General features: G+C 52.7%; 3 protein-coding genes across 8 annotated transcripts; 1 reads left to right on the forward strand and 2 right to left on the reverse strand.

Moving 5' to 3' along the window:
- Positions 1 to 2,951: 2,951 nt before the first annotated feature.
- RRAD (RRAD, Ras related glycolysis inhibitor and calcium channel regulator) lies at positions 2,952 to 9,882 on the reverse strand. Of its 5 annotated transcripts, none has more exons than XM_042920328.1 (5): positions 9,570 to 9,882; positions 5,497 to 5,887; positions 4,771 to 4,844; positions 4,433 to 4,637; positions 2,952 to 3,608 (listed from the first exon to the last, which is right to left on the reverse strand). In XM_042920328.1, exons 1-5 carry the CDS (start codon positions 9,669 to 9,671, stop codon positions 3,379 to 3,381), a joined length of 1,002 nt encoding a protein of 333 aa, XP_042776262.1. In that variant the 5' UTR covers positions 9,672 to 9,882; the 3' UTR covers positions 2,952 to 3,378. The 5 variants fall into 5 exon arrangements, with proteins under 5 accessions (XP_042776262.1, XP_042776261.1, XP_042776264.1 ...); XM_042920327.1 differs by having other exon boundaries at positions 2,952 to 3,588; positions 9,570 to 9,876; XM_042920330.1 differs by lacking the exon at positions 9,570 to 9,882 and adding an exon at positions 7,072 to 7,756 and having other exon boundaries at positions 2,952 to 3,588.
- Positions 9,883 to 11,772: 1,890 nt separating this feature from the next.
- On the reverse strand, positions 11,773 to 13,740 carry CIAO2B (cytosolic iron-sulfur assembly component 2B). The gene is made up of 5 exons (XM_042919681.1): positions 13,547 to 13,740; positions 13,311 to 13,390; positions 12,942 to 13,067; positions 12,436 to 12,481; positions 11,773 to 11,983 (listed from the first exon to the last, which is right to left on the reverse strand). Exons 1-5 carry the CDS (start codon positions 13,686 to 13,688, stop codon positions 11,886 to 11,888), a joined length of 492 nt encoding a protein of 163 aa, XP_042775615.1. The 5' UTR covers positions 13,689 to 13,740; the 3' UTR covers positions 11,773 to 11,885.
- A 1,101-nt stretch (positions 13,741 to 14,841) lies between these two features.
- CES2 (carboxylesterase 2) lies at positions 14,842 to 26,493 on the forward strand. 2 transcript variants are annotated; one of them, XM_042919679.1, is made up of 12 exons: positions 14,842 to 14,997; positions 20,181 to 20,385; positions 21,283 to 21,424; positions 22,230 to 22,363; positions 22,444 to 22,702; positions 23,022 to 23,120; positions 23,383 to 23,523; positions 23,641 to 23,715; positions 23,961 to 24,105; positions 24,534 to 24,671; positions 25,199 to 25,271; positions 25,679 to 26,493. In XM_042919679.1, exons 1-12 carry the CDS (start codon positions 14,925 to 14,927, stop codon positions 25,863 to 25,865), a joined length of 1,671 nt encoding a protein of 556 aa, XP_042775613.1. In that variant the 5' UTR covers positions 14,842 to 14,924; the 3' UTR covers positions 25,866 to 26,493. The 2 variants fall into 2 exon arrangements, with proteins under 2 accessions (XP_042775613.1, XP_042775614.1); XM_042919680.1 differs by lacking the exon at positions 23,641 to 23,715.
- The last annotated feature ends 1,430 nt before the right edge of the window (positions 26,494 to 27,923 follow it).

The raw sequence follows: 27,923 nt of genomic DNA on the forward strand, positions 1-27,923 counted from the left end.
AGGACAATCCCTCCTGGAACACAGGACTCATAGTTCAGGGTCTTGAGGCCTGTTTTTCTACACACTGCCATCCTTCACACACAGAGTCCCCTCGGGACAGGAGTCCTGCCCTCATCTTGGCATTTTTCAGCACTCAGCTTGGAGCTGAGCATGCAGAGCACGGACAACCACTCCAACCGCTCCTGGGAATTCTTCCCCTAACAGGGGCTGGACAGGGCAGTGTTTGTCCTTCCCCTACCACCAACCCCAGCCTCAGCCCTGCTCACCCCTCCACTCCAGGGACCTCACCCTCTGGTGACTCAGGCGGGCTCCCTTGGTCCAGCCGCCAGGCGAGAGGACTCCTTCTCCAGGGAGCACTGGCCAGGCCGGGATGGGTGGGGTAGGGCAGGGCGGACACTTGAGCAGGTAGGCGGTCCAGCCAGGCTTGCTCAAGAGTGGAAAACACCACTGGCCCACAGTAGCAGGCCCGGCCCTGCCCAGCCCCCCAAAGTTACTCATTGACTTTAGAAAGCTGGGGGCTGCTCAGCATCCATGACTGCCAGCCCCAGGAGGTTGGGAGATCATTGGCCTGGCACTTCTCCCATCCCTACACAGCCCAATGGGTATTTCTTGGCCCTATGGGCTTGGACATTACTTCTTTTTCTGTGGTTTCAGACTCGATCCCACTTCTCCCCCATGTACCAGCATCTGCAGCTCTATCTTGGCCCACTCTGTTCCTTTCGTAGGGAATGTCCTTCCCTCCCTTCATCTGTCTGATGAACATCTACTCAGGCTTCAGTACACAGCTCAGATATTTCTTTCTCCAGGAAACCTTCCCTGGGATCCCACGCTTGTTCAGGATTCTCTTCTGGGAATAATCTCTACTCCATGTAATGTGCTACCTCTATCAGAGCAGAGAAGACACCAGACTGCCATTGTCTCTTCTATCAGACTGGGAGCCCTCCAGGGCAAGTCTCAGGGACGCAGTAATGACCTTGCCCTTGCTTGGCCCTGGCAGCTCCTGCCTGGATCAAAAACAAGGAGGTTGCACATGAAGGATAAATGAACATGACTGAACTGGGTATTTGGGGCTCTAGACCACCCACCACTGGGACCAATGGGTGGAGCAATCAGCAGCCTTTGAGATCCCCTGAGGCTCCCTAAGGGTTCACACTAGCTGCTGACACTGACAGGGCTGGGAAAATGGACTGTCTCCTGCCTCTGAGAAGGAAGAGAAGATTGAGCCAGCTCAGGTGACCTTGAGGGAATTGCAGGGATTGCAAGAGGCCCCTTCCCCCATGAGGGCAGCCAAGTGGAGACAGGAAAAGTTTCTGGGGCCTGGGAGTCGTGTGTGGGAGGGTCAGGAGGATGTGTGGGAAGGGTCAGGGATACCATCTCCAGTCCTTCCTTGTTCTCAGAGTTTCCCATGGTCTTCCCTGAGTCCTTCCCACTGCATATCTGGAGGATGGGCAGAAACTCCTCACCTGCCTCCAGCCTTGTCTGCCACAAGCCAAGTGTAACTCAGGCACCCCAGGCACCACAGCCCAAAGCAGTGCACTGTGGGGTGGTTGAAGGGGTCTCATGTATGTTAAGCTCCTACTATGCACCTGGCATTGCTCTGAGCGCACACCTTCACTATTACCCTAACTCCATTCTGAAGGGGCATTGTCCCCATGTCACTGGGGCACAGAGATGCTGAGTGGGTTGCCCAGGGTCACAAAGCCAATAAGTAGCAGAGCCAGGAAGGCCTGGATTTTTCTTTAGGCCTCAGGACGTTCACTTGCTTTGAGAAAACCATGCCTTCCACATGCCTCTAAGTATGTTGCAGGCTGGGAGTGGGGAGCGGCAAAGCTCTGTGCACTTAACATTGCCCTGGGGAGCACGTGCGTCAGCCAAGATGGGTTCTGTACACTGCAGGTTGTGCACATTGAACAACTGCCAATGAACAACTCACACCTTCTGCCAGTGAACAACTGCAGTGTTCTAACCAGGTTGCAAGAGCACCTAGGAGTCTGTGGAATAAATAAATTGAACCAATGAAGGAACTGTATGGACCCTTGACCAGGCCTCGCCCTAGGCTGCCTTTGGGCTCTGGAAACCAGCAGACTAGTATACCAGTCCCCACTCAGCCACTTCTACTTCTGAGGTGTGACCTCAGGCAACCGCTGAAGTTCCCCATCTATAATTGCCAAATGGAGATACTCATTCCTGAAACAATGTAGGTAAAGTCCCAGCAGTCACCTGTGCCTGGTGCGGGTGGTGGGGAGACAGGCACACTGCCAGCTATCAGCGAACAGGCACACGTTCCCACACCAATGCAAGGCCTCTCATTCCAGGCAGGGAGGGTTCCAGGGAGCTGTTCCTGCCAACACCACATTAGCCAGTGCTAAGCCTGGGATGCTCTGGCCTGGCCCCTCCCAGAGGAGAGAAGAGTGAGGCCCTCCCTTTCTCAGTATCCCAGCCTCAGACACTAGCCTCCTTCTTTCCCAGCCAGGGAGTCTCAGAAGTCTTCCACAGCTACCCCACTTAAACAACTTTCCAGCCACTCTCAGCAGGGAGCAGGACGGAGACACCAGCCCAGGACCCAGCCAGACCCAGGGCTCTTGTTTGCCCATGAGACCTGGGGCAGGGCATGGTACCTCAGACAGCCTCAGTTTCCCTGACCCACAGTGGAGAGATTGAACCTTTAATCAGCTGGGCATTGCTAGGCCCCAGTGCAAGAGAAAAATCTGGATAACAAGCTGGGAGGGGCTATTATCTCCTCCTGCTGCTTGGATCCCCAACCAGGCCACAACCACACCTGCCCCTCTGATTCAGCTGAATATATCAGAGCTCAAATATTAGGATAATCAAGGCCACACACCAGGGAAGGGCAGTGAGGCCCTATCCCTTAACCTCAGGAACACTTCCTCCTCCTACAACCCCCTACTGGGAGGAAATACAGAGTTAACAGCCCTGATCTATCAGGAAATAGTCTTTATTACAAAAATTTGCATGTAAACAACCACTGCACTGAACAGCCTCCCTCCAGAGCATGCACACCCCAAGTGTGGAGAAAGATAGAGTCCTTTCCTCACACAGAGGCCTGCCCCACGGGCTGGGCTCAGGCTGCTGCTTGGGACACACACTGGCCTGTACACACATTGCTGTGGGCCCAGCCCTTGATGGTCACTGGGAGCTGCCTCCCTGGGCAGCACTGTCTGTCTGTCCGTGACCATGAGGTGGGGTATGCCCAGAGTCCGAGCCAGCCCTGAGGCACCTAGGGCAGTTGGCTGGGCCAGCCCACCAATCCACCCATGTGTATGCACAACACAGTATATGCCTGTGGAGTCTAGAGCACGGAGAGATCGTGGCAGGACTTGGACTTGGCGCGAAAGGCCATCTTGCGGCTGTTGCGTGCTACAATGCGGCCCAAGAAACGCTTTGCCTTCTTGCCAAGGCTCTCTCGCCGCCGGGTACCCGCCTGTCGACGTGCATTGGCCTCTTTGCTGTCCCTGCGCAGGCGTATCTGGCGCACGACACCCTCAAACAGGGCCTGGACATTGTGGTGCAGCGCTGCTGAGGTCTCAATAAACTTGCAGTCGAAGACCACGGCACACGCCCGGCCCTCTGGTGGGGAAAGGCACATTCTGGTTAAACAAAGCGTGGGTGGGTGAGAAGTCCACTCAAATCCTGGTCACCCCATTGCAGCTGCCACTCAGGAATCTCAGGGTCAGGGAAGGGGGATCCCTGGGTGGTCCCCAGAAACATAGAACGCAGCTCCTGTACAGAGGATCCAGGGCATTGCTGGGTCACCCAACTGGTAGAATGTGCCCACGTTTAAGGAGTTCACAAAGGCCCACAAAAGGAAACTCGTTCATTGAAATAATTTGAAGTCGGATATTGAAATAGAAATGCTACAGTACTCAACACAAGAGAACGAGAACCTTGTTGAGCAGCTTAGTGCTTCATGGTTTGGTGTTATATACCAGTGAAACTAGACGGAGAATGTCACCAAGTCACTGCTAGGTTCCTCTGAGGGGCTCAGTTCTGGGGGGTCACAGAGGAGAATGCTGAGCCCAAGAGGGGAGAATCCTCCCCAGGCACAAGCCCATGCCAAGACTGGCCCCGGCCCCAAATCCACTCTGTGACCTCCTATCCCAGTTCTCTGCACTCTCCTCACCCATTGTCTGTCAGGCCAGGGCCAAAAGGGACAGGAGACGAGGACCCTGTGGTGGCCCAGCTCGGTGCGCAGCAGCTTCCACCTCCCCTCGTGCGTTTGGTCCTTTCCCCAGCCCTCTTGGACCTTTGAGAGTCCAGTGGGAGGGTAGCAGTTTTCTCTCTCTCCCCCTCAAGTTTTTTTCCTGAACATTTTTAGCCACTCATGATCCCCAGGGACTTGAGCTGAGCCAAGACTGAATGGACCACAGCCCAGTTAGGATGTCCCTCCCTTTCCGACCCGCTCCCTGCTCACCATCCAAGGAGACCTCTCGAGAGCGCACCAGGTCGCTCTTGTTGCCCACTAGGATAATGGGCACGTCATCCGTCTGCCGTGCCCGCCGCAGTTGGACTCGCAGCTCTGAGGCCTTCTCGAAGCTTTCCTTATCTGTCACTGAGTACACGATGACGTATGCATCGCCCATAGCCATGCAATGACCAGGTAGCCAGCGGCCACTATCCTGGGGAACACATACATACACATATCTACCCAATAATTCTCATGCCCCCAGGCTACAAGGCTGCCACTATCAGCAGGCCTCTATCCCCTGGGTCACGCTCCCACCCTGCCCTGGGTCTCAGCCTGCAGCCTACCTGCTCCCAGATGTCATAGACCATGAGTGATGCCTCCTCTCCATCCACTATGATGGACCGATCATATGTGTGCCCTAGGAAGGAGACTAGTAGTCAGGTTACCTGCTGGCTGCAAGAAGCCACCCTCCCACACCATGTGCCAGGTTTACTGTTCTGGCCACCCCTTCCAACTCCACTCCAGAGCCCCCCTAACCTTTCCCTCCACTTATGGCCACTATGGTGACAACAGAAATAACAGGGCTGGGAAGTGGGAAGTAGAGGGCATGGGGGGCCTTCCTGATCCTCACCTAGACACCTCTTCCCCAAGCTACCAATGTCCTGGGTGGCCAATCCTGATGTCTTGGCCCCAAGGTAACTCCGACCACGGTGGCCTGAGTTAAAATAGTGACTGTCATATTCTTAGAGACTTTGTCACCCAGGGCTCTCTCCTAGAAACTCCCTCTGGTTGTGTTCCTGTCAGCCCTGGCAGGGAGGGATGTCCCATTCCCATCCTAAGAGTTGTCTTAGGTATGGGTCTTCTACTCCGGGCATCACTCCCTCTAGCAAGAGCTGGAGGTCCCCTCTCTCTTAATTTCCCCAACCATGAAACGGGTCAGTAGAGGCATGGTTCTGAAAATGCCTTCAGAATCCCACGGTATGTGCGGCTTTTAATCCAGTTCCCCAGCCCTGTAGCCCTCAGTCCCAACCCTAGCATCTCCCCTCCCTTGAATAGTCCCAGCCCCTCACCTGCGGCCTCTGCTTCAGGCCCATCCTCTACACCACCGAAGATTCGCGCCAGAGCGCTCTTGCCCACGCCAGGCGCCCCCAGCAGCAGCACCTTGTAGACGCTCTCGTCTGAGTCACTGCCCCCTGAGCTGAGCGACTCGGAGGAGCCCTCGTGCCATTCGAGCGTCGCACCCTGGGCCCCGGTCCCGGTCCCGGTCCCGGCCGCTGCCAGAGAGCCCGGAGCCAGCGCCGCCTGCAGGTCCCGCTCGTCCACCGGCATGCTTCGGCGGTGCAGCGGGGGCGCCGGGCCCCAGGGTGTGCTGCCCCGACGGCGCTCGCGCTCCCGGCCCCCGCCGCGGTTCCCGCCCGCTCCGCTGCCGCCGCCATTCAGAGTCATCGCGCCCGACGCCGTCTGGGGAAGGGGAGTGGGGAAGGCAGGGTAAGCCGTGGTGGATAGGGTGTGGGAGGCCGGACCCCTGGCGCGCCTGCTATCCCCGGCTCAGGCAGGACGCTGGAGCCGAGGACCTGCCGCAGTCCCCTCTCGGCCGTGAAGGCGCTCTGACTCTGAGCCACTCTCCCGACTCGTCCATCCGCACCCCGGACGGAGCGACCACCCGCACCCTGCTACACCAGGACACTCACCCACCCGCACACGGACACGGTCAGAACGAGGTTCCAGGCCTCGATACAGTCCACTCGCAGACCCTGGCTCGGACACCCGACGCTGCTGCAGCCTTCGCCTCCTCAGTCAGCTCTGGGCCCCGGGCTCCAGAGCTGTCTATTTAAGCGTCTGCCCGCCCCCGCCCCCACCCCCACCCCCGCCCCCACCCCCGCGCTCGCCCACGTCCCCGCTGCTGCGGGGGCTGACGTGTCCGTCCCCTCCCCCTCGGGGGAATCCCCCACCCCCTCCCAGGACCTCGCACCACCCGCCCCACCAGACTGGGCAGACAAAGCCTGGGTCTGAGCGTTTGTGGTGGGAGGCAGGGAAGGAGGCAGAAGGAATGGGGGTAGGTTGAATGGTGCGGGGGGAGGGGTTTGAAGTTGGGGATACCATCGTGGGTGGGGGTCAAGGGGGAAAACCGGAAGGGCCCACTGTGCCAACTCCCCTCTGGGGAAAAATTAGTTCTGGCCCTTTAACAGTGAATTCTCCCTTTGCTCTCCCCCAGCCCTGGCCTGTTGCCCAAACAAGCAGACCAATACAGGCTGGACAGACTTGACCCTTCTCTGCTCAGGACACCCACTCCCCACCCTCCCATATCTGAGCTAAAACATAAGGGTCCTAAATCTGGACCTCTGGTCTTAGCACCAAGTCCTCTCTACTCCCCTCCCTGTCCTGGGGAGCTGAAGGTTCTACCTGATGCGCCTCCCCCTCAGGGTGTGGGCTAGTGTCAAAATGTGAGCCCCTGGGGGCACATGGAGAGCTGTTTGGGGCAGGGAGTCAGGGAAGGGAGGTGCTCTGGCAGTGCTTTGCAGGTAGAGGTGCATACTTGTTTCTGGGGGAAGGAATACAAGCCCAGAGAAGGGAAAGGATGAACTCAGCACCACCTCACCTCCCAGCACCCTCCAGACAGCTGCCAACAACTCTGCTAAAAATACCTGGCCCTGGCCCTTCTGCTCCTGGCCTTTCCGTTCCTGGTCGTTCTGCTCCTGGGCTGGAGGTTGCCCAAAGTTGGGGAAATCCTGGCAGATAGGTGTGTCAGATGGCGGCAAGAGTGGATGGGGTGGATGGGACTGGACCAGAGTCAGGGCTGAATCTAGCCACTTTAAGTCTTCAATGGCTCTCTCCTTCCCTCTAGCCTCATAAGGACCTACTGTTCAGAGCATATAACAGGATCTGGAAGTTCAGACTCCCATCTAGGAGGGGCAAGGGGTAGAGCACCCTTGGGGCAGGGCTGGGGCTGGGGGGATAGAATTAGCCACCACTTGGTGCCACCACTGCCCAGAGCTCACCCCCTCCTTAGACCTAGGGTGGGGGCCAGGGCAGAGGGGAGATGTCATGGGGAAGCTTGGTTTCTAGACCTGGCTCTGCCTCCAGACTCCTGGGTCTTGCTTCCTCTCCCAGCCTCAGGGTGCCCAGCTATAAAATGATCTGTTCCCCCCCTTGCTCATGTCTAGGGTGTATGAGATTGGCAGCAGGCCGGCTATGAGGTACTTTGTGACAGGGATCTGCTATCAGACTCTGACGTTTGATTGTAATGAGTGTAGCTGGGGTGGGGGCACCCATTCAGGGCTCAGGTGACATCAAGAATGGATGGATCCTAGTGGGCTGTTGTAGGTTGCCATGGAGACCCGGGTGGGATTCTCTGGCTGCTGCATTAGTTTCCTTGGCAACATGGAAGAGGGCCTTGGAGTGAGGAGGGCCTGGCTAAGTAAGTAAGAGAGGGTTTGTGAGGGCCTCTCTGATCTTGAGGTCCCCAAAGTAGGCAAGGGCTAGACTGAGGGGTGGCCTGCCCACTTGTGTCTTTCCCATGGTCCTGGGGTCTTGGAGGCCTTGGCAACCCTATACTGGCTCTGGCTTCCTGGATGAGGTCCAGTGGCAAGAGGGAGTTGTGGTTTGAACCTCCCGTCAGGACGCCAAGTCTCAAGAGCCAGCAAAACACTTCCCATCAGGAATCCTGGATGGACTGCTTATGGCACTCCTACCCACCTCACACATGACCTTGCCACTGAAAATAACCCCTGCATGTCCAGCACAGGGTAGGTATGTGGGGGTAGCTGTGACCCTTCCCAGCAGGGAGCCATGCAAGGAATTAGGGCTGGGTTTCCCCTCAAGTAATCTGAACTCTTGACTTCAGCAGTGTTTCTTCATTGCCAAGGGAACTGCATCCACATTAGGCCAGTCAGGCCCCAAGCATTCCCCCAACAGCCCAGACACACCACAAGCCTAGGTATGGCCAGGGGCCCCAGGAACCAAGAGCAGGACATGACTCTGAGATACCCCCACTCCCACCTCCTGGTCCTCTCAGCTCTCTGGGCTGAGTTTGGCTGCCCAGAAGGAGCAAACTGAGTCTGGAACACACCTAGTACAGCCCAGACTTCAAATCTCAGCTCTGCCACTTGCTAGCTATTTCACCTCTGTTCATTTATCTTGAGTGAGCCTCAGCTTCCTCCATGTAGAACAGGGATAATGTCTTCATGGGATAATGTCTTCCTTCATGTAGAACATGGGATAATGTTATAAGATATAAATAACGTGAAATGCAAAAGTAAAGTGGTTGGCATAGGTCTGGCATGTAGTCGTATCTCAATAGGAACACTTTTACCATTCTTGTGTGGACAGGACAGGTTGAGTGAATCTGTGGCCCTCTCCTGCTTGTTCTTTCCTGCTTCTGTTCTGTTCTCTCCAAAATAGTGATCTGCCCAGAAGAGGGGCAATGCAGACACCCCCCCTCTCCCCCATACCCACCTTCCCTCTGTGGGACCCACACCTTTCCCCCTCCTTCCAGTAGCAAAAGGTCATAAAGGGAACTTGGTTGGGTTTCAGTATCCCCAGCCCTCCTCACACAACAGCCCCCATGTCCCAGTTCCTTTGTTCTAAGGCTCAATTCATTCATTCATCCCATTGACCTGTACTAATTACCTACTATGTGTCAGGCCCTTTGCTGTGGGCAATAAGCACAATAAGCACAAACTGACATAGCCGGGCATGTTCATACATGTCATCTAATCCCTGGGTCAACCTCACCAGCTATTTGTTGTTCCCAAGCCTGAGAAGTCACAGTCCAGAAATAGAAGAGCAAGATACACCTGACAGAGGGCTTCAGAGACCTAAAACTCCACCCCTATCTCATACCCATGTATAACAGCTGGAGTTCCAGAAAGTTGCCTGGGCACTAGCCCAAGGATTCACAGATGGTGTCTCTGCAGGCAGCAGCCAGGGGCCACGCACAGATGAGTCAAGACTGACAAGGGGACTATCTGATATGCCAGCTGTGACATGAGCAGCTTGATGTCCCTTGCCCACCATGGCGTGGCTGCCAGGAGGGCCAGTTGAATGACTCAGTGACACCTGCCTCCCCAGTGACTTCCCACCCCCAAGCTGAACAGACACCACAGAAACCTTAGATTGGGGTTGTCAATACAGAGGTACATACATGGTAAAACCTACATCTGGGTACAGGTGGTCGGGGACACTCCCTGGGCCTGAGGGACCCTGGTTGGACACCATGCCTCTTTGGAGCGCTGAGGTTCTTCATCCATGGAAAGGGGCGGGAGGTACAGTGCCTGGAAAATTACCTGAAATAGGTGCAGATCCATTTTAAATCTTCACAGAGCAGTCCCAAGTGATTGTCACAACCATGCCCACGTTACACATGAAGAATCTGGGCAACATGGGCTGAGGACTTCACCTCTCTAAGCATGAGCAGCCAGATCTTGGTTACTGGGTGATGAAGCCACTCTCTCCTGGAATTGGGGACTGAGGGGGTGGGGCAGGCACAGGCCCTTCCATTCAGGCGACAGTACCCCTTGCCAATTAAGCAGTACCTGCTAAACTGCTTAGGTTCCTTTTTACTCCCTGGCTGAGGTCTTGGGGAGTAAATAATTTATTTCAGAAGCTTGTTTCCTCACCTATGAAATAAGGATAATAAAGGGTAGCAACTGCTACACAGGGCTGGGTGGAGGACTGACAGACTAGGTAGTATATGCAAAGCCCTCAGCCAATGCCCACTCTCAGGTCAGGCTCCGTGTTGTCAGCAGACCCTCAACAGATTTTTGAAGAGCCTCTGGAAATCTCTGCCCACAATCACACCTGAGCTTTCGCAGGGATGAAGCGGACATGCTTTTTAATATCCCCACTTATCCCCAGAGAAAGAAACTGAGGCAGGAAATCATGGCATTACAGTTCCTAACTGGCTGATCCCAGATCTAAGCCCCAGGGTCTGTCCTGGTGACCATCTGTGCTCTGGGAACAGGGCTGAGGGAGGCAGAGGCCCCAGACCTCAGCACCTGAAGTAACACACATCTGTGGGGTTGCTGATGGAGAGGGTACTTCAGGTTCCTTTCCACAGAGAAACCTGTTGTCACTGCCCTGACAAGGGAACCAGAGCAAGTGTCACCAACAGTGAGACAAGCAGGGATCACACAGCTACTGGTGGATGCTAAAGGACACATACAACACTCTTGGGCAAGGTTCTCATTAATAAACTCAGACCTGAACTCAATCAACTTCTAGTTTATAAGAAACATAGCAGACAACGGAGCAAATCAGACTGTGGAACTTCTTCAGGACAACTCACCTGACTTAGAAAAACTCAGTGTCAATAAAGATTAAAAGATAAGGAGTGGAGAGACAGTTCTAGAAGAGGCTATAGAGATAACCATTGCAATGCATGAAACTTCACTGGAGCCTGATTAAAAAACAAAAAACACAACAACTATGAATGACATTTTGGGGAAATTCATAAATGATTGGATATTAGACAGTATTAGGGAATTTTTCATTTTTTGGCCAGATAATAGTATTGTGGTTATACAGGATTACTCTTAGGAGACCAGGATGAAGTACTTAGACGTGAAGGTCATGTGTCTGCAGTTGACTCTTAAATACAGTTATATTATACATTCACACCTAAAGCCAACGTTGCAACATGTTAACAACTGTTGAACTGATGGGTATACTCGTGTGTTCACTACACTACTCTTTCAATTTTTTTTGTATACTTCCAACTTGTCCTAGAAATCAACCATTAGAAGAAATTTTAAAAATGAACTGCATCTTGGGGTGCCTGGGCGGTTCAGTTGGTTAAGCATCCAACTTCGGTTCAGGTCATGATCTGGCTCACGGTTTGTGAGTTCGAGCCCCCATGTCGGGCTCTGTGCTGACAGCTCAGAGCCTGGAGCCTGCCTCGGATTCTGTGTCTCCCTCTCTCTTGACCCTCCCCCACTCACAGTCTGTCTCTCTCTCTCTCAAAAATAAGCAGACATTAAAAAAAATTTTTTTTAATGAATTGCATTTCATCAACCCAGCCTGTATAGAAACTTGCACTCATGGGGCACCTGGGTGGCTCAGTCAGTTGAGCATCCAACTTCGGCTCAGGTCATGATCTCGTGGTCTGTGAGTTCGAGCCCTGCGTCAGGCTCTGTGTTGACAGCTCAGAGCCTGGAGCCTGCTTCTGATTCTGTGTCTCCCTCTCTCTCTGCTCCTCCCTGACTCATGCTCTGTCTCTGTCTCAGAAATAAATAAACATTAAAAAAAAAAAAAAAGAAAGAAAGAAACTTGCACTCATAATCACCATCTCCTCTCAAACCCTGAAGGACCCCACCAAGGTGAAAAAGAATCTGAGACATGCTGGGAAATGAATATAAGTTAAGGATTTATTACAAAATGCAAAATGTTAGTTTCTCATTGTCAGTGATCCAAGAAAACAAGGCCATGAACCCTGGGTATGGCTGGGGGCAAAAAGCCAGGTTTAGGAGCGGGCTGACAGGCACTGGTTCACAACCTCCAACAGGTGGGTATTCTCCAGGGCAGCTGCCACCCGTTCCTTATCCGCAAGCTGCTTGTTCACTGGATAGGAAGGAATAGAGGAGGATCAAAGCCAGGCTCTGGCCAGCCTGCCGGCCAACCCGACTTCTAAGCCTTTGTATGCATATACACACTCGCACCAACCTACTGTCACCTCCTTCCCAGGACCCTATGCTTTGACCAAGCTACCCAAACCACCTGAACCCACACCTATCCCACCCTATTGAGATCCCTTCCACCTGGCTGCTCATGTCTGTTGCCTCATGTACTATAAAGTCTGACACACCCTGGTCCTGTGTACTTAGGAGAGGAAAAGGGCAGGGATGGAAGAACGTGGTAAGCACAGGAGACTTAAGTCAGGCCAGCTTCGCTCTAGGTTGCCACCTCCAATGAGGAGTCACCCACCCAGTCAGCCTCCTTCCATGTTGCCCTACAACCCACCATGGCAAGGGGGAAGCCACAGGGCCAATGCCTCAACATCAGCCCACACTTACCTGCGTGCTCTGAGGCATGGGTCCCTGGTGTAATGTGCACGTCCATCTGGGAGGGAGACAGGTGAGGCCTGAGCACTCATCCCTGTCTACTCCCTTGTCCCCTCTCCCCCATTCACCACCTTCCACTGATCCTATGTCCTAATCATGACTGTGGTCTCTGGACCTTCCATTATGCCCCACACCCACCCACAGCTGCTCCGTCATCTCTCTCCAAAGAACTGGCTGACTGCTGTTGATTTAAAGGGTTGCCTGTGCCCCATCCCTGCTCCAAATCTATCTACAGCTTCCTACTTCCCTTCCTGCCAAACTCACTACTTTTCTGCACTTTCCAGCTCAGGCCGTTATACTTGTTGTCCCATTCAAGTGTAAAGGCTCCTCCCAGTTTCATCTCTGCTTGTTGGGATCCCGGCTGGCCTCACTTTGATGTCCATGTTCATGCTCTCCATGTCCTCCTCAGTAGCAGAAGCTCACCCCTGTTCCACCCCTGGGCCCCAGTTCCAATTCACCTTGAAACGCTGGGGAAGAGATCGAAGAAGCTTGACTTTGATGGATAGGCCAATAAGGGTGGCCATGCTGCAGTGCGGAATGGTGGGTGTGAAGGCCACGGCCACCGTGCTCTCGGGGTCGCTCACCTGGTTGAGGGAATGAGATCTCAGGAGGAGACCCTCCCTCCTCCTTAGTGTGTTGCTTCAAGCAAATCGTCTAACTTCTACAGGCCTCAGTTTCCTCATCCATAAAATGGGCACAGCAATTCCCCCTTCCCAAGATCCCCTGAGGAGTCCGTGAGCTGAGAGAAGGCCAGCCTCCTGGTGGCCTGCTGGGCTTTTCTGACTCTCCCGAACAACCTGCCCCCTCAGACGCTGGGAACGACTCACCTGAACCCGGACTTGCTCGACTACATTCAATTCTTCCAGCGTCAGTGGATGTTCCGGGTCATTGATGGAGCGAATCAAATGTGGCAAGTGAAGGAAAAGGGAGTCTGCCCCTTGACCCACTCAGAACCCTCCGCCGGGAATGCCTGGCCCTGATACAGCTCTACCAACTACTGGACAACACTTCAGCCCCCTCCCAGGGCCCCGCGAACGCGCCCGCGCTTAGCAGCGGCGGATATCGAAGATCTCGCGTGCGTCGATGCTGTCTGGAACCTGCTCGTCCTCCTCTCCCGCGGTCACCGGCCGCTCCCCAGAACGCTCGTAGATGAGGGGGTTAGCGTTCTCCAAGAGGCCGCCCCCCACCCCGCCGCCCCCCACCATCGCGAAACCGCTGCCGGCCGCACTAGGCGTGCACTTCCGCTCTTACCGGAGCACTTCCGGGGGACGGTTAGGGGGCGTGGCGTGGCGACGGGGTCGCAAGAGGGACATGCTGCACCAACCGTTCTAGCTCTGGGGTTTGATGGGAGCTGTGGCCTCGGTTCACTCTGTGCGCTAACCCGAAGAAATGCAGTCCGCCTGGCAAATACACAGAGAAGCCACTCGAGCAGTGTTGGCCGTTCGAGCCCGCAGGGTGCTGGACGGCGGAGGCCACGGCTGGCTCTCGGGGACACTAAAGACCGGCCTGGAGTATCTTCAGGCACCACTTCCTCCAGGAAGTCGGCCTTTCAGGCTGGGCGGGCGCTCCCGTACCAAATGCCCTCTGTGCTAGCACCGTTTACTGCGTTTCGGAACCTCCCAATGACGCGCCTGCACCCCCCCCCCCCACCCCCCATTCCACCTAGGGCCCGGGAGTGCCCTGCCGAGTCCCCAGCACGGGGACTAACAGGCGCTCTTTAAATGTTTGTCAAATACATAAATGACCTTGAGCTCGATCTTGGCGGGTAGGGGAGGGAGGGGTGGAAAGCCGTGGGATTGGGTTGGGGTTGTCTTTACGATAATGCCACAGTCATGCGTGCACTTCAAAAGGTAGATTCTGACTGAATAGAGAGGAGGTCCAAGGAGACCCTCAGATCAGGGACAATAAGGCCATGAGGGACCTTGAGATAGACCCAGAAACTGAGTCCTGAAAGCAAGAAGGAGCTTTTCAGGATGGGCAGTCACACCTCTCTGTCTTTCCTCATGCACTTCCCTTCACCGTGAACAAAGATCACTCCCATTTCTCCATCTGTGGGAATCCTGACCACGCACCTCCTCAAGGAATCTCTTCTGGGTCCCCCAATCACAGGTTATTGCTCCCCCTCTCTGGCACCCTTATCAGGTCTGTGACTATAAAGACAGTGAATGCAGTGACTCCAGGTTTGAGGAGAGAGTCGTTGGTATCGTGGAGGTATTGTGGAGGATGCCCAAGGAGGACGGAGCCAAGGGGAAGTGGCCATGTCAGTGCCTGCCTGTCACAGGTTTTTGCATATTCAGTCAGGCTCTCCTGCCTTTCCCTTCCCAGCTAGCCCCGCCTACTTCCAGCCTAGGTCAAACTCCGTGCCCTGCCGGAGGCACTCACAGAACTGCAGCCTCTGGGCTGTCTTTGGGTGAGAACAGCAGTTGTGCACTGGGTAGACTATGCGACTGGACCTACTTCGCGGGTGTCTGAGCGCCGTGGTCTGTGGGCTCCTGCTTCTCGTCCTGGGCCAGGGTGAGGCTCCCTTGAGGGGTGGCAAGGGACGGAGGTCGCACTTGCCAGATTCTGCAGAGTCAGGACCTGAGGCTGCAGGAGGGAAGGTCCCAGAGAGGTGGGAACGGGTGGAGAACCACAGTGAAGGAAACTTGCACCAGACTGAACGCTGGAACGATTGTCCGGAAACCCCGGGGTGGGCCCTCACAGGCACAGAGAGAGTCGGGGCTGTCTGAGGATACGACACCAGTGATGCAAATAGGGCCTGGAGCTCTGAGCAGTGCCTGGTGATGCAGGCGGGGCTGAGGGTGGGGGCATAATTTGGGATGTTTCCTTCTTAGTGTTTGTGGTGGAGCCGGCGCTGCCCCCGAAGAAAAATACCAGTAATAATATTCCTGATGCGGTTTGGCTTTGAGTGTTGTGCCCTTGGCCAGAAGAGCGTCCTGGCACCCACTGAAGACCCCTCTAAAGGGGCCCCAGGCAAGGTTACTGGCCCTTGGGGAATCTGGCTATACAAGCCCAAGCCCCCTGCCTCTGCATCCTAAAGAGGCTGTCTGTTTCCTCTTCACCCCATGCACCCACCTGGAGTGAGGGCACCTCTTGGCCTCAGAGCAAAGGTGTCACAGAGCACTTTGTGTCAGCTTCAGGTTACCAGTAGTTTAGGCTATTCTGGCACCATGCCTCGGTGTCTGCAGCTCCTGTGCCCCCTCTGGCCAGCGTGATCCTCTCACCCAAAACGGCCCCACCTGTGAGACCTGACTGTCCTCCCTCTTCCCAGTTGAATCTGCCCTGGAGACATCCACATTAATCCCTTCCCCGAGGCCCACCCCACTTCCACCCTTACTAGCTGCTCACCAGGCTCTCAGCGGTCACCAAGACCTTCCAGCAGGACGATTAAAAATGTTAATATTTTGGATAGGACCCACTTTCAAAAAGAAATAATAGACAAGCCAGAAGAGGGCATAGGTGATATGTCTGACCCTCTCCAGTCCCATCTGGCCCTGGCTCCTTCAAGGTCCCCAGGGCTTTTTACACACTGCTCGGTTTACCGAAGAATGGATTTGTGCACACATCCTTGGTTTTCACCTAAATGGTCACAAATTCCCTCCCTTTCTGGCACCCAGCTTTTCTACTTCCTGACACAGGGGATGACTTCCCTATACCTGTACGTGGTAGAGCTTCCTCATACTGTTGCATACAACGGTTTCTCTTCAAGGATCCTTGATGTAACTGGCCTCTGATCAGGGACATTTCAACATTGTGTCCTTTGCTATGACAACATTCAGGCATTGGAGGCCAGTGGCCTCAGTGAATTACATGGACAGATATCGCACCTGGCAAGGAACTGTGTGTGTGTAGGCAGCATGTTACTGGGGAGAGGGGTGGGCCTTTGACTTGGAAAAACATTGCTCAGTTGCCCTCTGTGGAACCTGTGAGTGCTGACTCTGATCTTATCCACATGATATGGCATCAAGCATATTGATCCATGCTGATCTGATAAGTGATCTGGGTAGAGGTAGGCAGGCAAGCTGGGAAGGGAAAGGTGGGTCTGGCAGGAGAGCCTGACTGAACATGCAAAAACCAGTGACAGGCAGGCACTCGCATGGCCACTTCCCCTCGGCCCAGGCCCCCTTGGGCATCCTCCACAATACCAACAACCCTCTCTTCAAACCTGGAGTCACTGCATTCAATGTCCTTCTGAAAGAAGAGTGAAAGGACACTCCTTTCAGTCTTTGATAAGGGTGTTGGGGGCTCAAGAGTGGAAGCAATAAACTGTGATTGGGAAACCCAGGAGAGCTTCCTTGTGGAGGTGCACGGTCAGGATTCCCACAGATGGAGAAATGGGAACGACCTTTGTTCAGGGTAAAGGGAAGTGCATGAGAAAAGACAGGGAGGTGTGACTGCCCATCCTGAATCTCCTCCTTGCTTTCAGGACTGTTTCTGGGTCCACCTTCAGGGTCCCTCATCCCCTGTTGTCTCTGATCTGTAGGTGATATAAATCCCCAGAGTTGTTTTTTGGGTTTGTTTTTTCCCCTTTTATTATGGAACCAGGTTCAGATTGGCCAAATTCTGCAGAAGCAGAACCTGAACCTGCCATAGGGAAAGCTCCAGGGAGTCAGGAGCCAGTGAAGTTAACACCAGGAGTATGGGGAGCCTGACTGGATAACTCCCTGTACCCCAAGGTACAAAGTCAGGGCTGCCTGCAGCCACACAGCATCAAAGGGCTTCCAGTCTCTGGTAGAATAATATAACAAATCTGCTGTATCCATAATCTACCTTCAGTAATTACGACCTGAGCAACCTGGTTTTGTCTAGACTACCACCTCTCCCTCGCACCATTATTTGAAGCAAATCCCAGATATTACATCACGTGTAGATTTTTTATCTCCTATTAAAAGAAAAGGAATATATAGACATAAAACAATATCGTGATTTCTTTTTTTAAAGATTTTTTAATTTTTTAAATTTTTTTCAATGTGTATTTTTGAGAGAGAGACAGAGTGTGAGCAGGGGAGGGGCAGAGAGAGAGGGAGACACAGAATCTGAAGCAGGCTCCAAGCTCTGAGCTGTCAGCACAGAGCCCGACACAGAGCCCAAACTCACAACCTGCGAGATCATGACCTGAGCTGAAGTCGAACGCTTAACTGATTGAGACATCCAGGTTACCCAAGATTTTATTTTTAAGTAATCTCTATACCCAACATGGGGCTCAGACTTACAACTCTGAGGTCAAGAGTTACATGTTTTAACGACTGAGCCAGCCAGGAGCCCCCAATATCATGATTTCTTAATGCAATCAAGCATCTAGCCAAATGTTCTTATTTTGTATTATCTCATAAATGGTATTTACATTTTTTTTAAAAAAAAATCAGGATTCAAATAAGGCCCATACTTTGGAAATTGGTAGACGTGTTTCTTATAACAGTGTTGAGACATGATTCACATAGCATACCATTCACCCATTTAAGTGTACAATTCAATGGTTTTTAGTATATTCCCAGAGTTCACCACATCAATTCCTCCTTTCCTCCAACTTGAGCCCTAGGCAACCATCAGTCTGCTTTATGTTTCTATGGATATGCCAATTCTTGGCATTTTGTATAACTGAAAGCATCCAATATGTGATCCTTTGTGATTGACTTTTTTCACCGAGCATGAGGTTTTCAAGGTTCATCTATGCTGTAGCGTGCTCAGTACTTTTTTCTTTGTAGTGCTGAATGATATTCCAACATGTAGATATGATACATTTTATTGATCCATTTAACAGTTGATGGACATTTAGACTGTTTCCACTTTTTGGCTATTATAAGTAATCCTGCTATGAGCATTCATATGCAAGTTTTTGTGTGGACATATGTCTTCAGTTCTCTTGGGTTTATACCTAGGAGTAGAATTTCTGGGTCATATGGTAACTCCATGTTTCACTCTTTCAAGTACTGCCAGATATTTTTCCAAAGCATATACACCACTTTACCTCCTCACCAGCAATATGTAAAGGTTCCAGTTTTTCTACATCCTTACTAACATTTGTTATTATTGGTCTTTAAAAAAAAAAATGTTTTATTTCTTTAAGTAATCTCTACACCCCACGTGGGGCTTGAACTCATGACCCCAAGATAAAGCGTCATATGCTCCTCTGACTGAGACAGCCAGGAGCCCCATTATCCACCTTTTTTTATGTGAATCTCTTTTAATCTTCAGCATCTTCCTCTGCTTCTCTTTTATTTTCTTTATAATTTCGTTGTTACATTGAAGAAACCAATTTAGTTGTTCTGGAGAGGATCCCAGAGTTTGGCCTTCGTTGATTATATCCATATGCTCTCTTTTAACTATTTCTCTGTCCCTAGTATGCTTGTCAACTTGTATTCATGCATTTATATTCTCAAGGTTTGACCAGATTTCAATTTTACGTTCTGCTTTGTCATGTTTTGGGGCAAGACTACTTCACATAGTGCTATGGACTCTTCCAATAGAAAACACACATTGTCTGATTGTCTTGCTTTTTGTGACAAAGTAAGTTGTTGACGTCACAGTGAGATTTCAATGAGCGTTTCTCTTCGCACGAGTGTGGTGAACACTTCTTCGTGTGTGTATGAGCCATTTATTTGTATTCCTTACTCTGTCTGAATATATTGTCTCATCATTTCCTATTCTTTCACCAAGTACATGCAGCTGGCATATTTCTTACTCATTTGTAGAAATTCTTTGTTAAGAATATCAGCTTGGGGACACCTGGGTGGCTCAGTCAGCTGAATGTCCGACTGCGGCTCAAATCATGATCTGACAGTTCGTGAGTTCAAGCCCCACACCGGGCTCTCTGCTGTCAGCGTAGAGCCTGCTTTGGATCCTATGTCCCACCCACCACCACCACCACCCCCCGCCCCTTCCTCGCTCACACGTTCTCTCTGAAAAATGAATAAACATTTATTAAAAAAAAAAAAAAAAAGAATATCAGCTTGGCCCCTTGTGTTAGGTGACTTTCAGTCTCTTCCTCCCGTCCCTGATCCCCACAGTAGGAGAGGTTGTGCTCTCCTCATAACATCATCACTTTGTTTGAAGGATGTTTTCTTTTTTTTTTTTTAACTTTTTATTTATTTATTTTAGAGAGAGAGAGAGAACGAGCAGGGGAAGGACAGAGAGAGAGGGGGACAGAGGATCTGAAGCATGCTCTGTGCTGACAGCAGAGAGCCCGATCTGGGGCTTGATCTAACAAACCGAGAGATCATGACCTAAGCTGAAGTTGGACGCTTAACCGACGGAGCCACCCAGGTGCCCCTGTTCTAAGGATGCTTTCTCTATGTCATTTCTTGCCACCTAGAGCGTGATATCCTTAAGCACAGGAGGCTTGAGTGCCCAACTGCCACAGTTCTACTGCCTCACTGTCAGCAGAAAGGACACTCTCACCCCTTCAAGCTTATGTGACCATATGTTTGAAGCTCCTGGAGGTCAACCAGGTGCTAAGTCCCAAGGAGCCTCACTGAGTGTGGTAGAAAAGGCCAGGGCCAGACCCAGCAAGGACAGTGGGGTTGGGGGGGGGGGGTGGGAGAGTAGACACACAAAGGTTAAAGGCAGGACATTTGTAAAGCAAGTGTTTATAAGTCAGAGTCCCTTGAGCTGAAGACCAGAAGGAGAGGGCAACTTAGTAGCCTGGGAGGGCAACTAATTGGTAGACTCAACCCTGATGTCCACTTCTCTGTTCACAGGCCAGGACTCTGCCAGCCCCATCCGGACCACACACACGGGGCAGGTGCGGGGGAGCCTCATCCACGTGAAAGGCACTGATGTGGGGGTCCACACCTTCCTGGGAATTCCCTTTGCTAAACCGCCTCTAGGACCACTGCGATTTGCACCCCCTGAGCCCCCTGAATCTTGGAGTGGTGTAAAGGACGGGACCTCCCACCCAGCTATGTAAGCAGGGAGTCCAAGGAACTCCAGTCCCTGGGGTGGAGGGTACTCTGGGCCAGGTTACAGTTGTCATTTCATCTAAGCCTCCACAGCCAGTCTCCCCTCTGAGTTTGATGGGTCCTCACATGCATTTTTTCCACAAGCATGCAGAGGCTTGGAAGGGCAAAGTAACTTTCCCAGGCTTGGGGCTTGGCACTTAAGGGGCATTAGCTCCAAGTGCTGAAGGGATGAGCAGAGATACAGATGTGCCTAGGTTCTAGTTATGTCAAGTGTTCTCTGCCACCAGGGAAGGTGTCTCTGGGAGAGGTTGAGTTGGCTCCATGAACCCTATGGGAGCCCCTGACTCCAGCAGCAGATACTGTAGATCCCTGAGGAGTAGAGGACCCCCACTGTGTGCAGTTACTGTGCCAGTGGCAGGGCCAACTGCCATTGGCCAAAGGGCTTGCGTATGTTCTTGCTACTGGAAACCATGTTGGAGTGATGAGGTTCCCTGACAGTCTGACTTGAGATGAGGGATGCCCCACTGCTTTTCTCGTGAGAAATTAATATCCACTCATGCAGGCAGCACATGTGTGTGGGCTACTCCCCTGCTCCTGGCCTGAGTACAGGAAGACAGTGGTGACTACCAACACATGCAACCCATGGGTCTCATAGAGACCCCCGAAAGTCAAGATTTCCCAGCCTCAGGAGGATTGGTATCCAAGGCCCTTACAACCTTGAGGCCTCCCTGGAACTGGGCTCAATCACAGCTTCCCCCAAGCCTGTGGCCTGTAACTTGGTGCAGAGGGGATTTAGGGAAGGGCCATGTGTGAGCAAGTTCTCAGGGGAGGTGGGACTGAGGGAGGCTGGGAGAAAATGTGGGCCCAGGATCTCATTTTGACCGTGGTACGGCCCCACTAGGTGTCTGCAGAACATCACTACCACAAATGAGTTGTTTCTGAAACTGCTGAATGCAACCTTGCCTTTCACCTCCATGTCCGAAGACTGCCTGTACCTCAGCATTTACACACCGGCCCACGCCAGGGAAGGCTCCAATCTGCCCGTGAGTGCCAGGCCCTAGCTGGCTGGGGTATGGGAGGACATTTCTTCTGCAAGAAGATCAGAAAGAACAAGATCAGACTGGGCACTGCTGCAGCGTGGACCCTGTTGAGAAGCCTCTCACTGGTGGGTCCAAGGGAATGCTTCTTACTCAGCATTAATGGCTGACCCTTGGGCATGGGGTCATAGAACCCTGACTACTCCCGGAGGTCACAAGCTGTGGCCCTGGACTGGACCCAAGGCTCACCCAACCAACTCATGCCCAGGAGACCCACTTGGGTGCTGTATCTGTTGGGCTTATGAGAATGGAGAAACTTTTGTTTGTGTACTTACCTACTTTTGAGAGAAAGAGAGAGAGAGGGGAGCAGAGAGAGAGGGAAAGAGAAAATCCCAAGCAGACTCTGTGCTGTCATTGCAGAGCCTGATGCGTGGCTTGAACCCGTGAACTGCAAGATCATGACCTGAGCCAAAATCAAGAGTCAACACTTAACTGACTGAGCCACGCAGGAACCCTGAGAGTGGAGAAACTTTTAATTAATGTGCATGTGGGATGATGCCCCTTTTCTTTCCACATCAGAGAGAGTTCTGGGGGAAATGGAGCCAGGAGGAGAGGGCCCCAAAATATCAGAAGCCAAATTTTCCTGATAGAAATTGGGTCACCCTCAGCCCAGGTCATGAAGACGCCACCCTGCCCTGCCTGCGTTCTATCTATGTGGTTAGGCAGACAGAGCCAAAGTGGTGGTTAGTCTAGGTAGCAGCCCCAGTGGCTGGATGGGAGCCACATGGTGTCTGTGCTTTAATTTCCCCAGGTGTTGGTGTGGATCCATGGTGGTGGGTTTACGGTCGGCATGGCTTCCATGTATGATGGCTCTGCACTGGCGGCCTTTGAGGACCTGGTGGTGGTCATTATTCAGTACCGCCTGGGTGTACTGGGCTTCTTCAGGTGAGCCTGGGGTTGGGCAGGGCAATGCCGGCTGAGTGAAGCCAGGACAGCCCCATAATCCCTGTCCCTGCCACTCTCAGCACTGGAGACAAGCATGCAACCGGCAACTGGGGCTACCTGGATCAAGTGGCTGCACTACGCTGGGTCCAGCAAAATATTGCCTATTTTGGAGGAGACCCTGGCCGTGTCACCATTTCTGGCGAGTCTGCAGGTGGCACAAGTGTGTCCTCACATGTCGTGTCCCCCATGTCCAAAGGACTCTTCCATGGTGCCATCATGGAGAGTGGTGTGGCTCTATTGCCCAGCCTCATTGATAGCTCATCTGATGCGGTCTCCACGGTGAGTACCCCCAACTGTGGGAAGCTGCCTCATCTTTTACCTCTCAGCCTCCATTACTCTGTTAAATGAGGACAACAAGGACTACCCTGCCATCAGAGCACCTGGGAAACCGCCACCTCTCCGGGGATTGCGGAGGGGCTCAGGGATCAGAATCCACAGAACTCTGCCATTGCAGAGGCTAAGCATGTTCTATGGCCCGCAAAACTGCTGCCCTAGTACCTGTGAGATTTGTGGTGCACCTGCTCCTGGCTGGGACCTTAGACAAATCATTCACCCTTGCCTGGAAGGATGAGCCAGCCCCTGCCTGGTCTCTTTACAGATGGTGGCAAACATGTCTGCCTGTGGCCAGATTGACTCAGAGGCACTGGTGGACTGCCTGAGGGGCAAGAGTGAAGAGGAGATTCTGGCCATTAATAAGGTCAGGCTGAGTGGATGCGTGTATGGAGGAAAAGGACTGACAGGTGTGGGGAACACATCCCTTTCATTCTCTGGGCAAGTTATTCCATCTCCACACATTGGTGTCCTCACACTCTTGAGCGGGAAGTTGAGGCCAGGCCATGCTAAGCCAGCTGTAGGACCTCCTGATGGAGAGGGTATGGGTGTCCTGGATGAGCTGGGAAGGAGTGACTGGGATCCAGAAGCCATCAGAAAAAGGGACTTGACTTTGTGGGCCCTCTCAGCCCTTCAGGATCATCCCTGGCATGGTGGATGGGACCTTCCTGCCCAGGCACCCCCACGAGCTGCTGGCCTCTGCCGACTTTCAACCTGTCCCCAGCATCATTGGTGTCAACAACGATGAGTACGGTTGGCTCATCCCCTCGGTAAGGCTCAGCCCCAAGCTCCCAGGTGCGAGGAGTCCTTTGGGGAGCAGGGCTCTGGGCTTCATAGCTCTATCTAGGCCCATCCTACCCTCAACTTGAGATTCCCCCACTACCCAGGCCTTGGACATCTCTGACACTCAGAAGGACAGAGAGACTGTGAAGGCTGTTCTGCGGAATATGTTGGCAATGTTGGTGAGGCTTCTGGGGTCCTGCCCCAATGAAGAGGGCCTTTACTCCAGTCCGGAGGCAGGGAAGACCTATCCCCAAGATATCGTGTCCATGCATTGTCTCCCATGAGCAAAGGCTGGGTCACCCTGGAGCTAGGCCCCTTCCTTCCATTCCCGAGACCATCCCAGGATCCGTCTGCCCAGCCCGGACCCTGCTGCCTCCCTGCTGCCACCAGCCCACCTAACCTATTTCTGATCCACCTGGGGTAGGTGTTGCCTCCTCAGTCTGTTGACCTATTGATGGAGGAGTACTTAGGGGACAGTGCGGACCCACAGACCCTCCAGGTCCAGTTCCATGAGATGATGGGGGACTATATCTTCGTGATCCCTGCACTCCAAGTAGCCAGTTTTCAACGTGAGTACATCTGTAACTAAAGCCAGATCAATAAGGGGGCAGCTCAGAGCTGTAGGTCCCTGGCAAGGTCTATTGGTGTCCAGGTCCCAACTCGTGTCTATTTATTGGGCCCATAGGTGCCAGGCACGTGATGTCCCTTGTTTCAGTAAATCCTCATGGCTAACCTAAGAGACATTCCTCATTTTACAGATGAGGAAACTGAGGTTCAGTGACCTTCAGTGACTTACCTAAAACCACACACAATTTGAATCCAGGTCACAATTTGAACCCAGGTCCTTCCCACTGCTCTTGCTCCAGCCAGTGGCTCCCTCACCCCATTGTTCAGATTCCAACCAGCATTGGACCTAGCTCTCTCATCACCATGGGTAATGCAGGACGGCCCCAGGGAAGGGACAGCCATATCATGGCCTGTCCACCTCACCCTCTAGGTGTGCATGCCCCCGTCTACTTCTATGAGTTCCAGCATCGGCCCAGCTTCTTCAAGGACACCAAGCCACCCCACGTGAGGGCAGACCATGGTGATGAGATGTTCTTTGTCTTCGGAACTGCCTTCTGGAAAGACTATGGTAAGTGTTCCTGGGTGGGGTCCCTCAGAGACCCCTCATTCTCAGAATGCGGGACAGGGCCTTGGCTGGGTCCCTGAGTGAGGGTGATAGCCCTCACTGTAGAGATGAGAGAGAGGAAAGAATCAGGCGCCCAAATCTTACAGCTAGAAAGGCTGAGCTAGAATTGGAGTCCAACAATCTCCAGGCTGGGGCCTTCTCTCCCTCCACCTCTTTCCACTTCAACCATGGATGCCTGGCATGGGTGCAGAGGAGGGTGTTTGAAAGGCATATTTGTTTCTTAAATGATTTTGCAATGTCAGAAGGAAGAAGGGAGGCTTCTAGAACAGAGATGAGCCCAGTTTGGGCGGGGAGAGGGCCTGGTTCCCAAGGGCTGCGGGGAGAGTGGGCAGAGAGCCAGGCCTGGGAGGGCAGGGGAGCAGCCAGGGAAAAGTTGCACACGGGCTGGCGAGTGAGGTGGGGGCTGACCCGTGTGCTGGGCCGGGGTTGGCGCTCGCTCACCTGGACCCTTGTCCTCTTGCTCCCTATAGTTGAAGTCACTGAGGAGGAAGAGCTGTTGAGCAGGAAGATGATGAAGTACTGGGCTAACTTCGCTCGAAACGGGTGAGATGGCACACCCCACCTCAACCTCCAGGGGCTGCGGCGGCTTGAAACATTCAAGGTCCCCCTTTTCTGTTGTGTGTTATTAGCTTACATGTTTCCTTAATTGCATGGTGGTTCCTTCCCTAGCTTCAGGAGCCTGGGAGGGGCCTTGTGGGTGCTGAGCGCTCAGTCCATCTCCAGGAGCCTCCCTCTGACAGGAAGGGAAAAAACAACCCAGGTTGCCCAGGTGGAGCTGACGCTCTAGTGGGAGGTAGTTTCTTTCCTAAGTCTAGAAACATCCCCCTGTCATTCCCCAAGCCCACCCAGCTTGTTTGGTACCTTGCCTGACTCCAGTTGGGGTGCCAGGTCTGGGCTCAGCAGGGCTCAGAGTGACTGTCCCTTGCCCTGCTGGGAGGGCATGTCTACAGGAACCCCAACGGCAAGGGTCTGCCCCACTGGCCTGTGTTCGACCAGGAAGAGCAATACTTGCAGCTGAACTTGCAGCCTGCGGTGGGCCGAGCCCTGAAGGCCCACAGGCTCCAGTTTTGGACAAAGATCCTACCCCAGAAGATACAGGAGCTAAAGGAGGCGGAGGAAAATCACACAGAGCTGTAACTCCCTGTTACATCCCTGTCTAGGGTGAGAGGGTGGAGGGGTGCATTTGGGTGCAGGTGGGAGTCTACCGCATATGCCCACACACACCCACTGAGGAGCTAGTCGCTTCTGCCTTCGTTCACATAGCCATTCACGCATGCTTCCAGCCAGCTAGCCCGCAAACATTTATTAAGGGCCTACCGCATATTACTTGCCAAGCCCCCCATACATCCTCTCATGTTAGACATACTCAGTGAATGAAGCCGGGGATGGGCAAACCCGGATGGAAGTGCACACCCCACTGAGCCTGGGGCCCCACCCCCTCTTCCTCACCTCTACCCCATCCCCACCCTCCCTCCCCACTCCCTTTGAAGGAGGGTGCTTTGGGAAATGTTAACCACACCTGGCTCTCAACAAGCCCCACATGCTCTCCTATCTGTAAGTAGAAAATCTGGACGCCAGGAGCCCAGGAGCTCCGAGATCTTGACCACCGAGGCCACCAGCTACTGTGAATGTAAAAGTCCCTGCCCCACCCATTGTCCCCTAAACTAAATGTCATCTATCACTGACATTTAAACACAACACTCAAGGGGCGCCTGGATGGCTCAGTCAGTTAAACGTCTGATTTCGGCTCAAGTCATGATCTCATGGTTCATGGGTCTGAGCCCCATGTCAGGTGCTACGCTGACAGCTCGGAGTCTGGAGCCTGCTTTGGATTCTGTGCCTCCCTCTCTCTCTGCCCCTTCCCCTCTCACTCTCTCTCTCCATCTTAAAAATAAATAAACATTTAAACACAGCATTCACTCACTTATCTGTGTCCCACAGAGGTGACCAACTCCATTTTTTGTAAGAAGAAGGCCTGAGCTTGTCCATGCGGCCCATGGAACCTGGGCCAGCTGTGCAGTGTCCAGGAGAACTGGGTGGGTCCCTCAGCCATCCACCTCCCGAAATTTGCCTTTATTTTCAGTGGTGCTGTGACACCCAAACTTTACAGGATTGTAGCACATCCAAGAAGATGTTTATCTGTGAGATGTTTCCTGGAAGTAGGATTGAGGGGCCAGAAAGCCCAGGAGAAGAGACTCTTGTACCCAGACTTCCAAAGGCCTCTCTATCCAAGGAGGTGCTCCTCTTACCTTTTAGAATTCTCCTTGCCAACCCCCCCCCCCACACTGAACATCCCCCAACTCACTCTGAGCATCCACATGATCAGTTTTCCTGCTTACCCCATTGCTTTCCCTAAACTTTTCTTTCCCTCACCTTACTCACCCCCCGAAAGAAACCCTGTCTTATATGGTATTTGATCTCAGTGTGCAAAAATACCAAATTGTGTTCACTCTGCCTCTTTGTTCCACCAAAGCACTTTTTCTGCGTCACTAATAGGCTGTATCCCTCTTCTCATGGACCTAGGAGTCCTGCTATGCCCCCACCTCTGACCAACTTGCCCTCTCCACACACTAGATTTTCCAGGAGGAAAGAAAGTCCTCCTTTCCCTCCACTACATTTAAGCCCAACCATAGAGCCTCGTGACATGGGGCCTGAAGGATGCAGAGAGGCCACCAGATGGCAGACGAGGATAACCTTAAGCCTGGCTGTCTTAGAGGGAATGGGCTCTCCTTGTGGTGAACTGCTGACTGGTGCATGAAGCTTCTCTTGCATTCTGAAAGCATTTATTGAGCACCCACAGCATGCATGCCTCTGTATGTTTTTCCCTGCAGATGCACAATACACTTTCTAAAAGTGGGTTCCCAGTACTAGTTTTTTAATCATCTTATTTTTTTTTAAACGGCTTTATTGTGGAATAATTTACATACAATTAAATTCACCCACTTCAGGAAACATACAATCACCGTCACATCAAGTTTTAGAATGCTTCAATTGCTCCAAAGAGTTCCTTCATGCCCCTTTGCAGTCAGCCAATCCCCATCCTGACCCTGGCCCACACAACCACCCAATTGCTTTCTATTGCCATAGTTTGCATTTTCTAGAATGTTCTAGAAATGGAATCACTTGTTACAGGTTTCTGTCACTTAGCATAATGTTTTTGAGATGCAACCAGTAGTTTCCTTTTCTTGCAAAGTG

The sequence above is a fragment of the Panthera leo genome, chromosome E2 (assembly GCF_018350215.1).
Source record: "Panthera leo isolate Ple1 chromosome E2, P.leo_Ple1_pat1.1, whole genome shotgun sequence".
In the NCBI taxonomy this organism is placed as follows: domain Eukaryota; kingdom Metazoa; phylum Chordata; class Mammalia; order Carnivora; family Felidae; genus Panthera; species Panthera leo.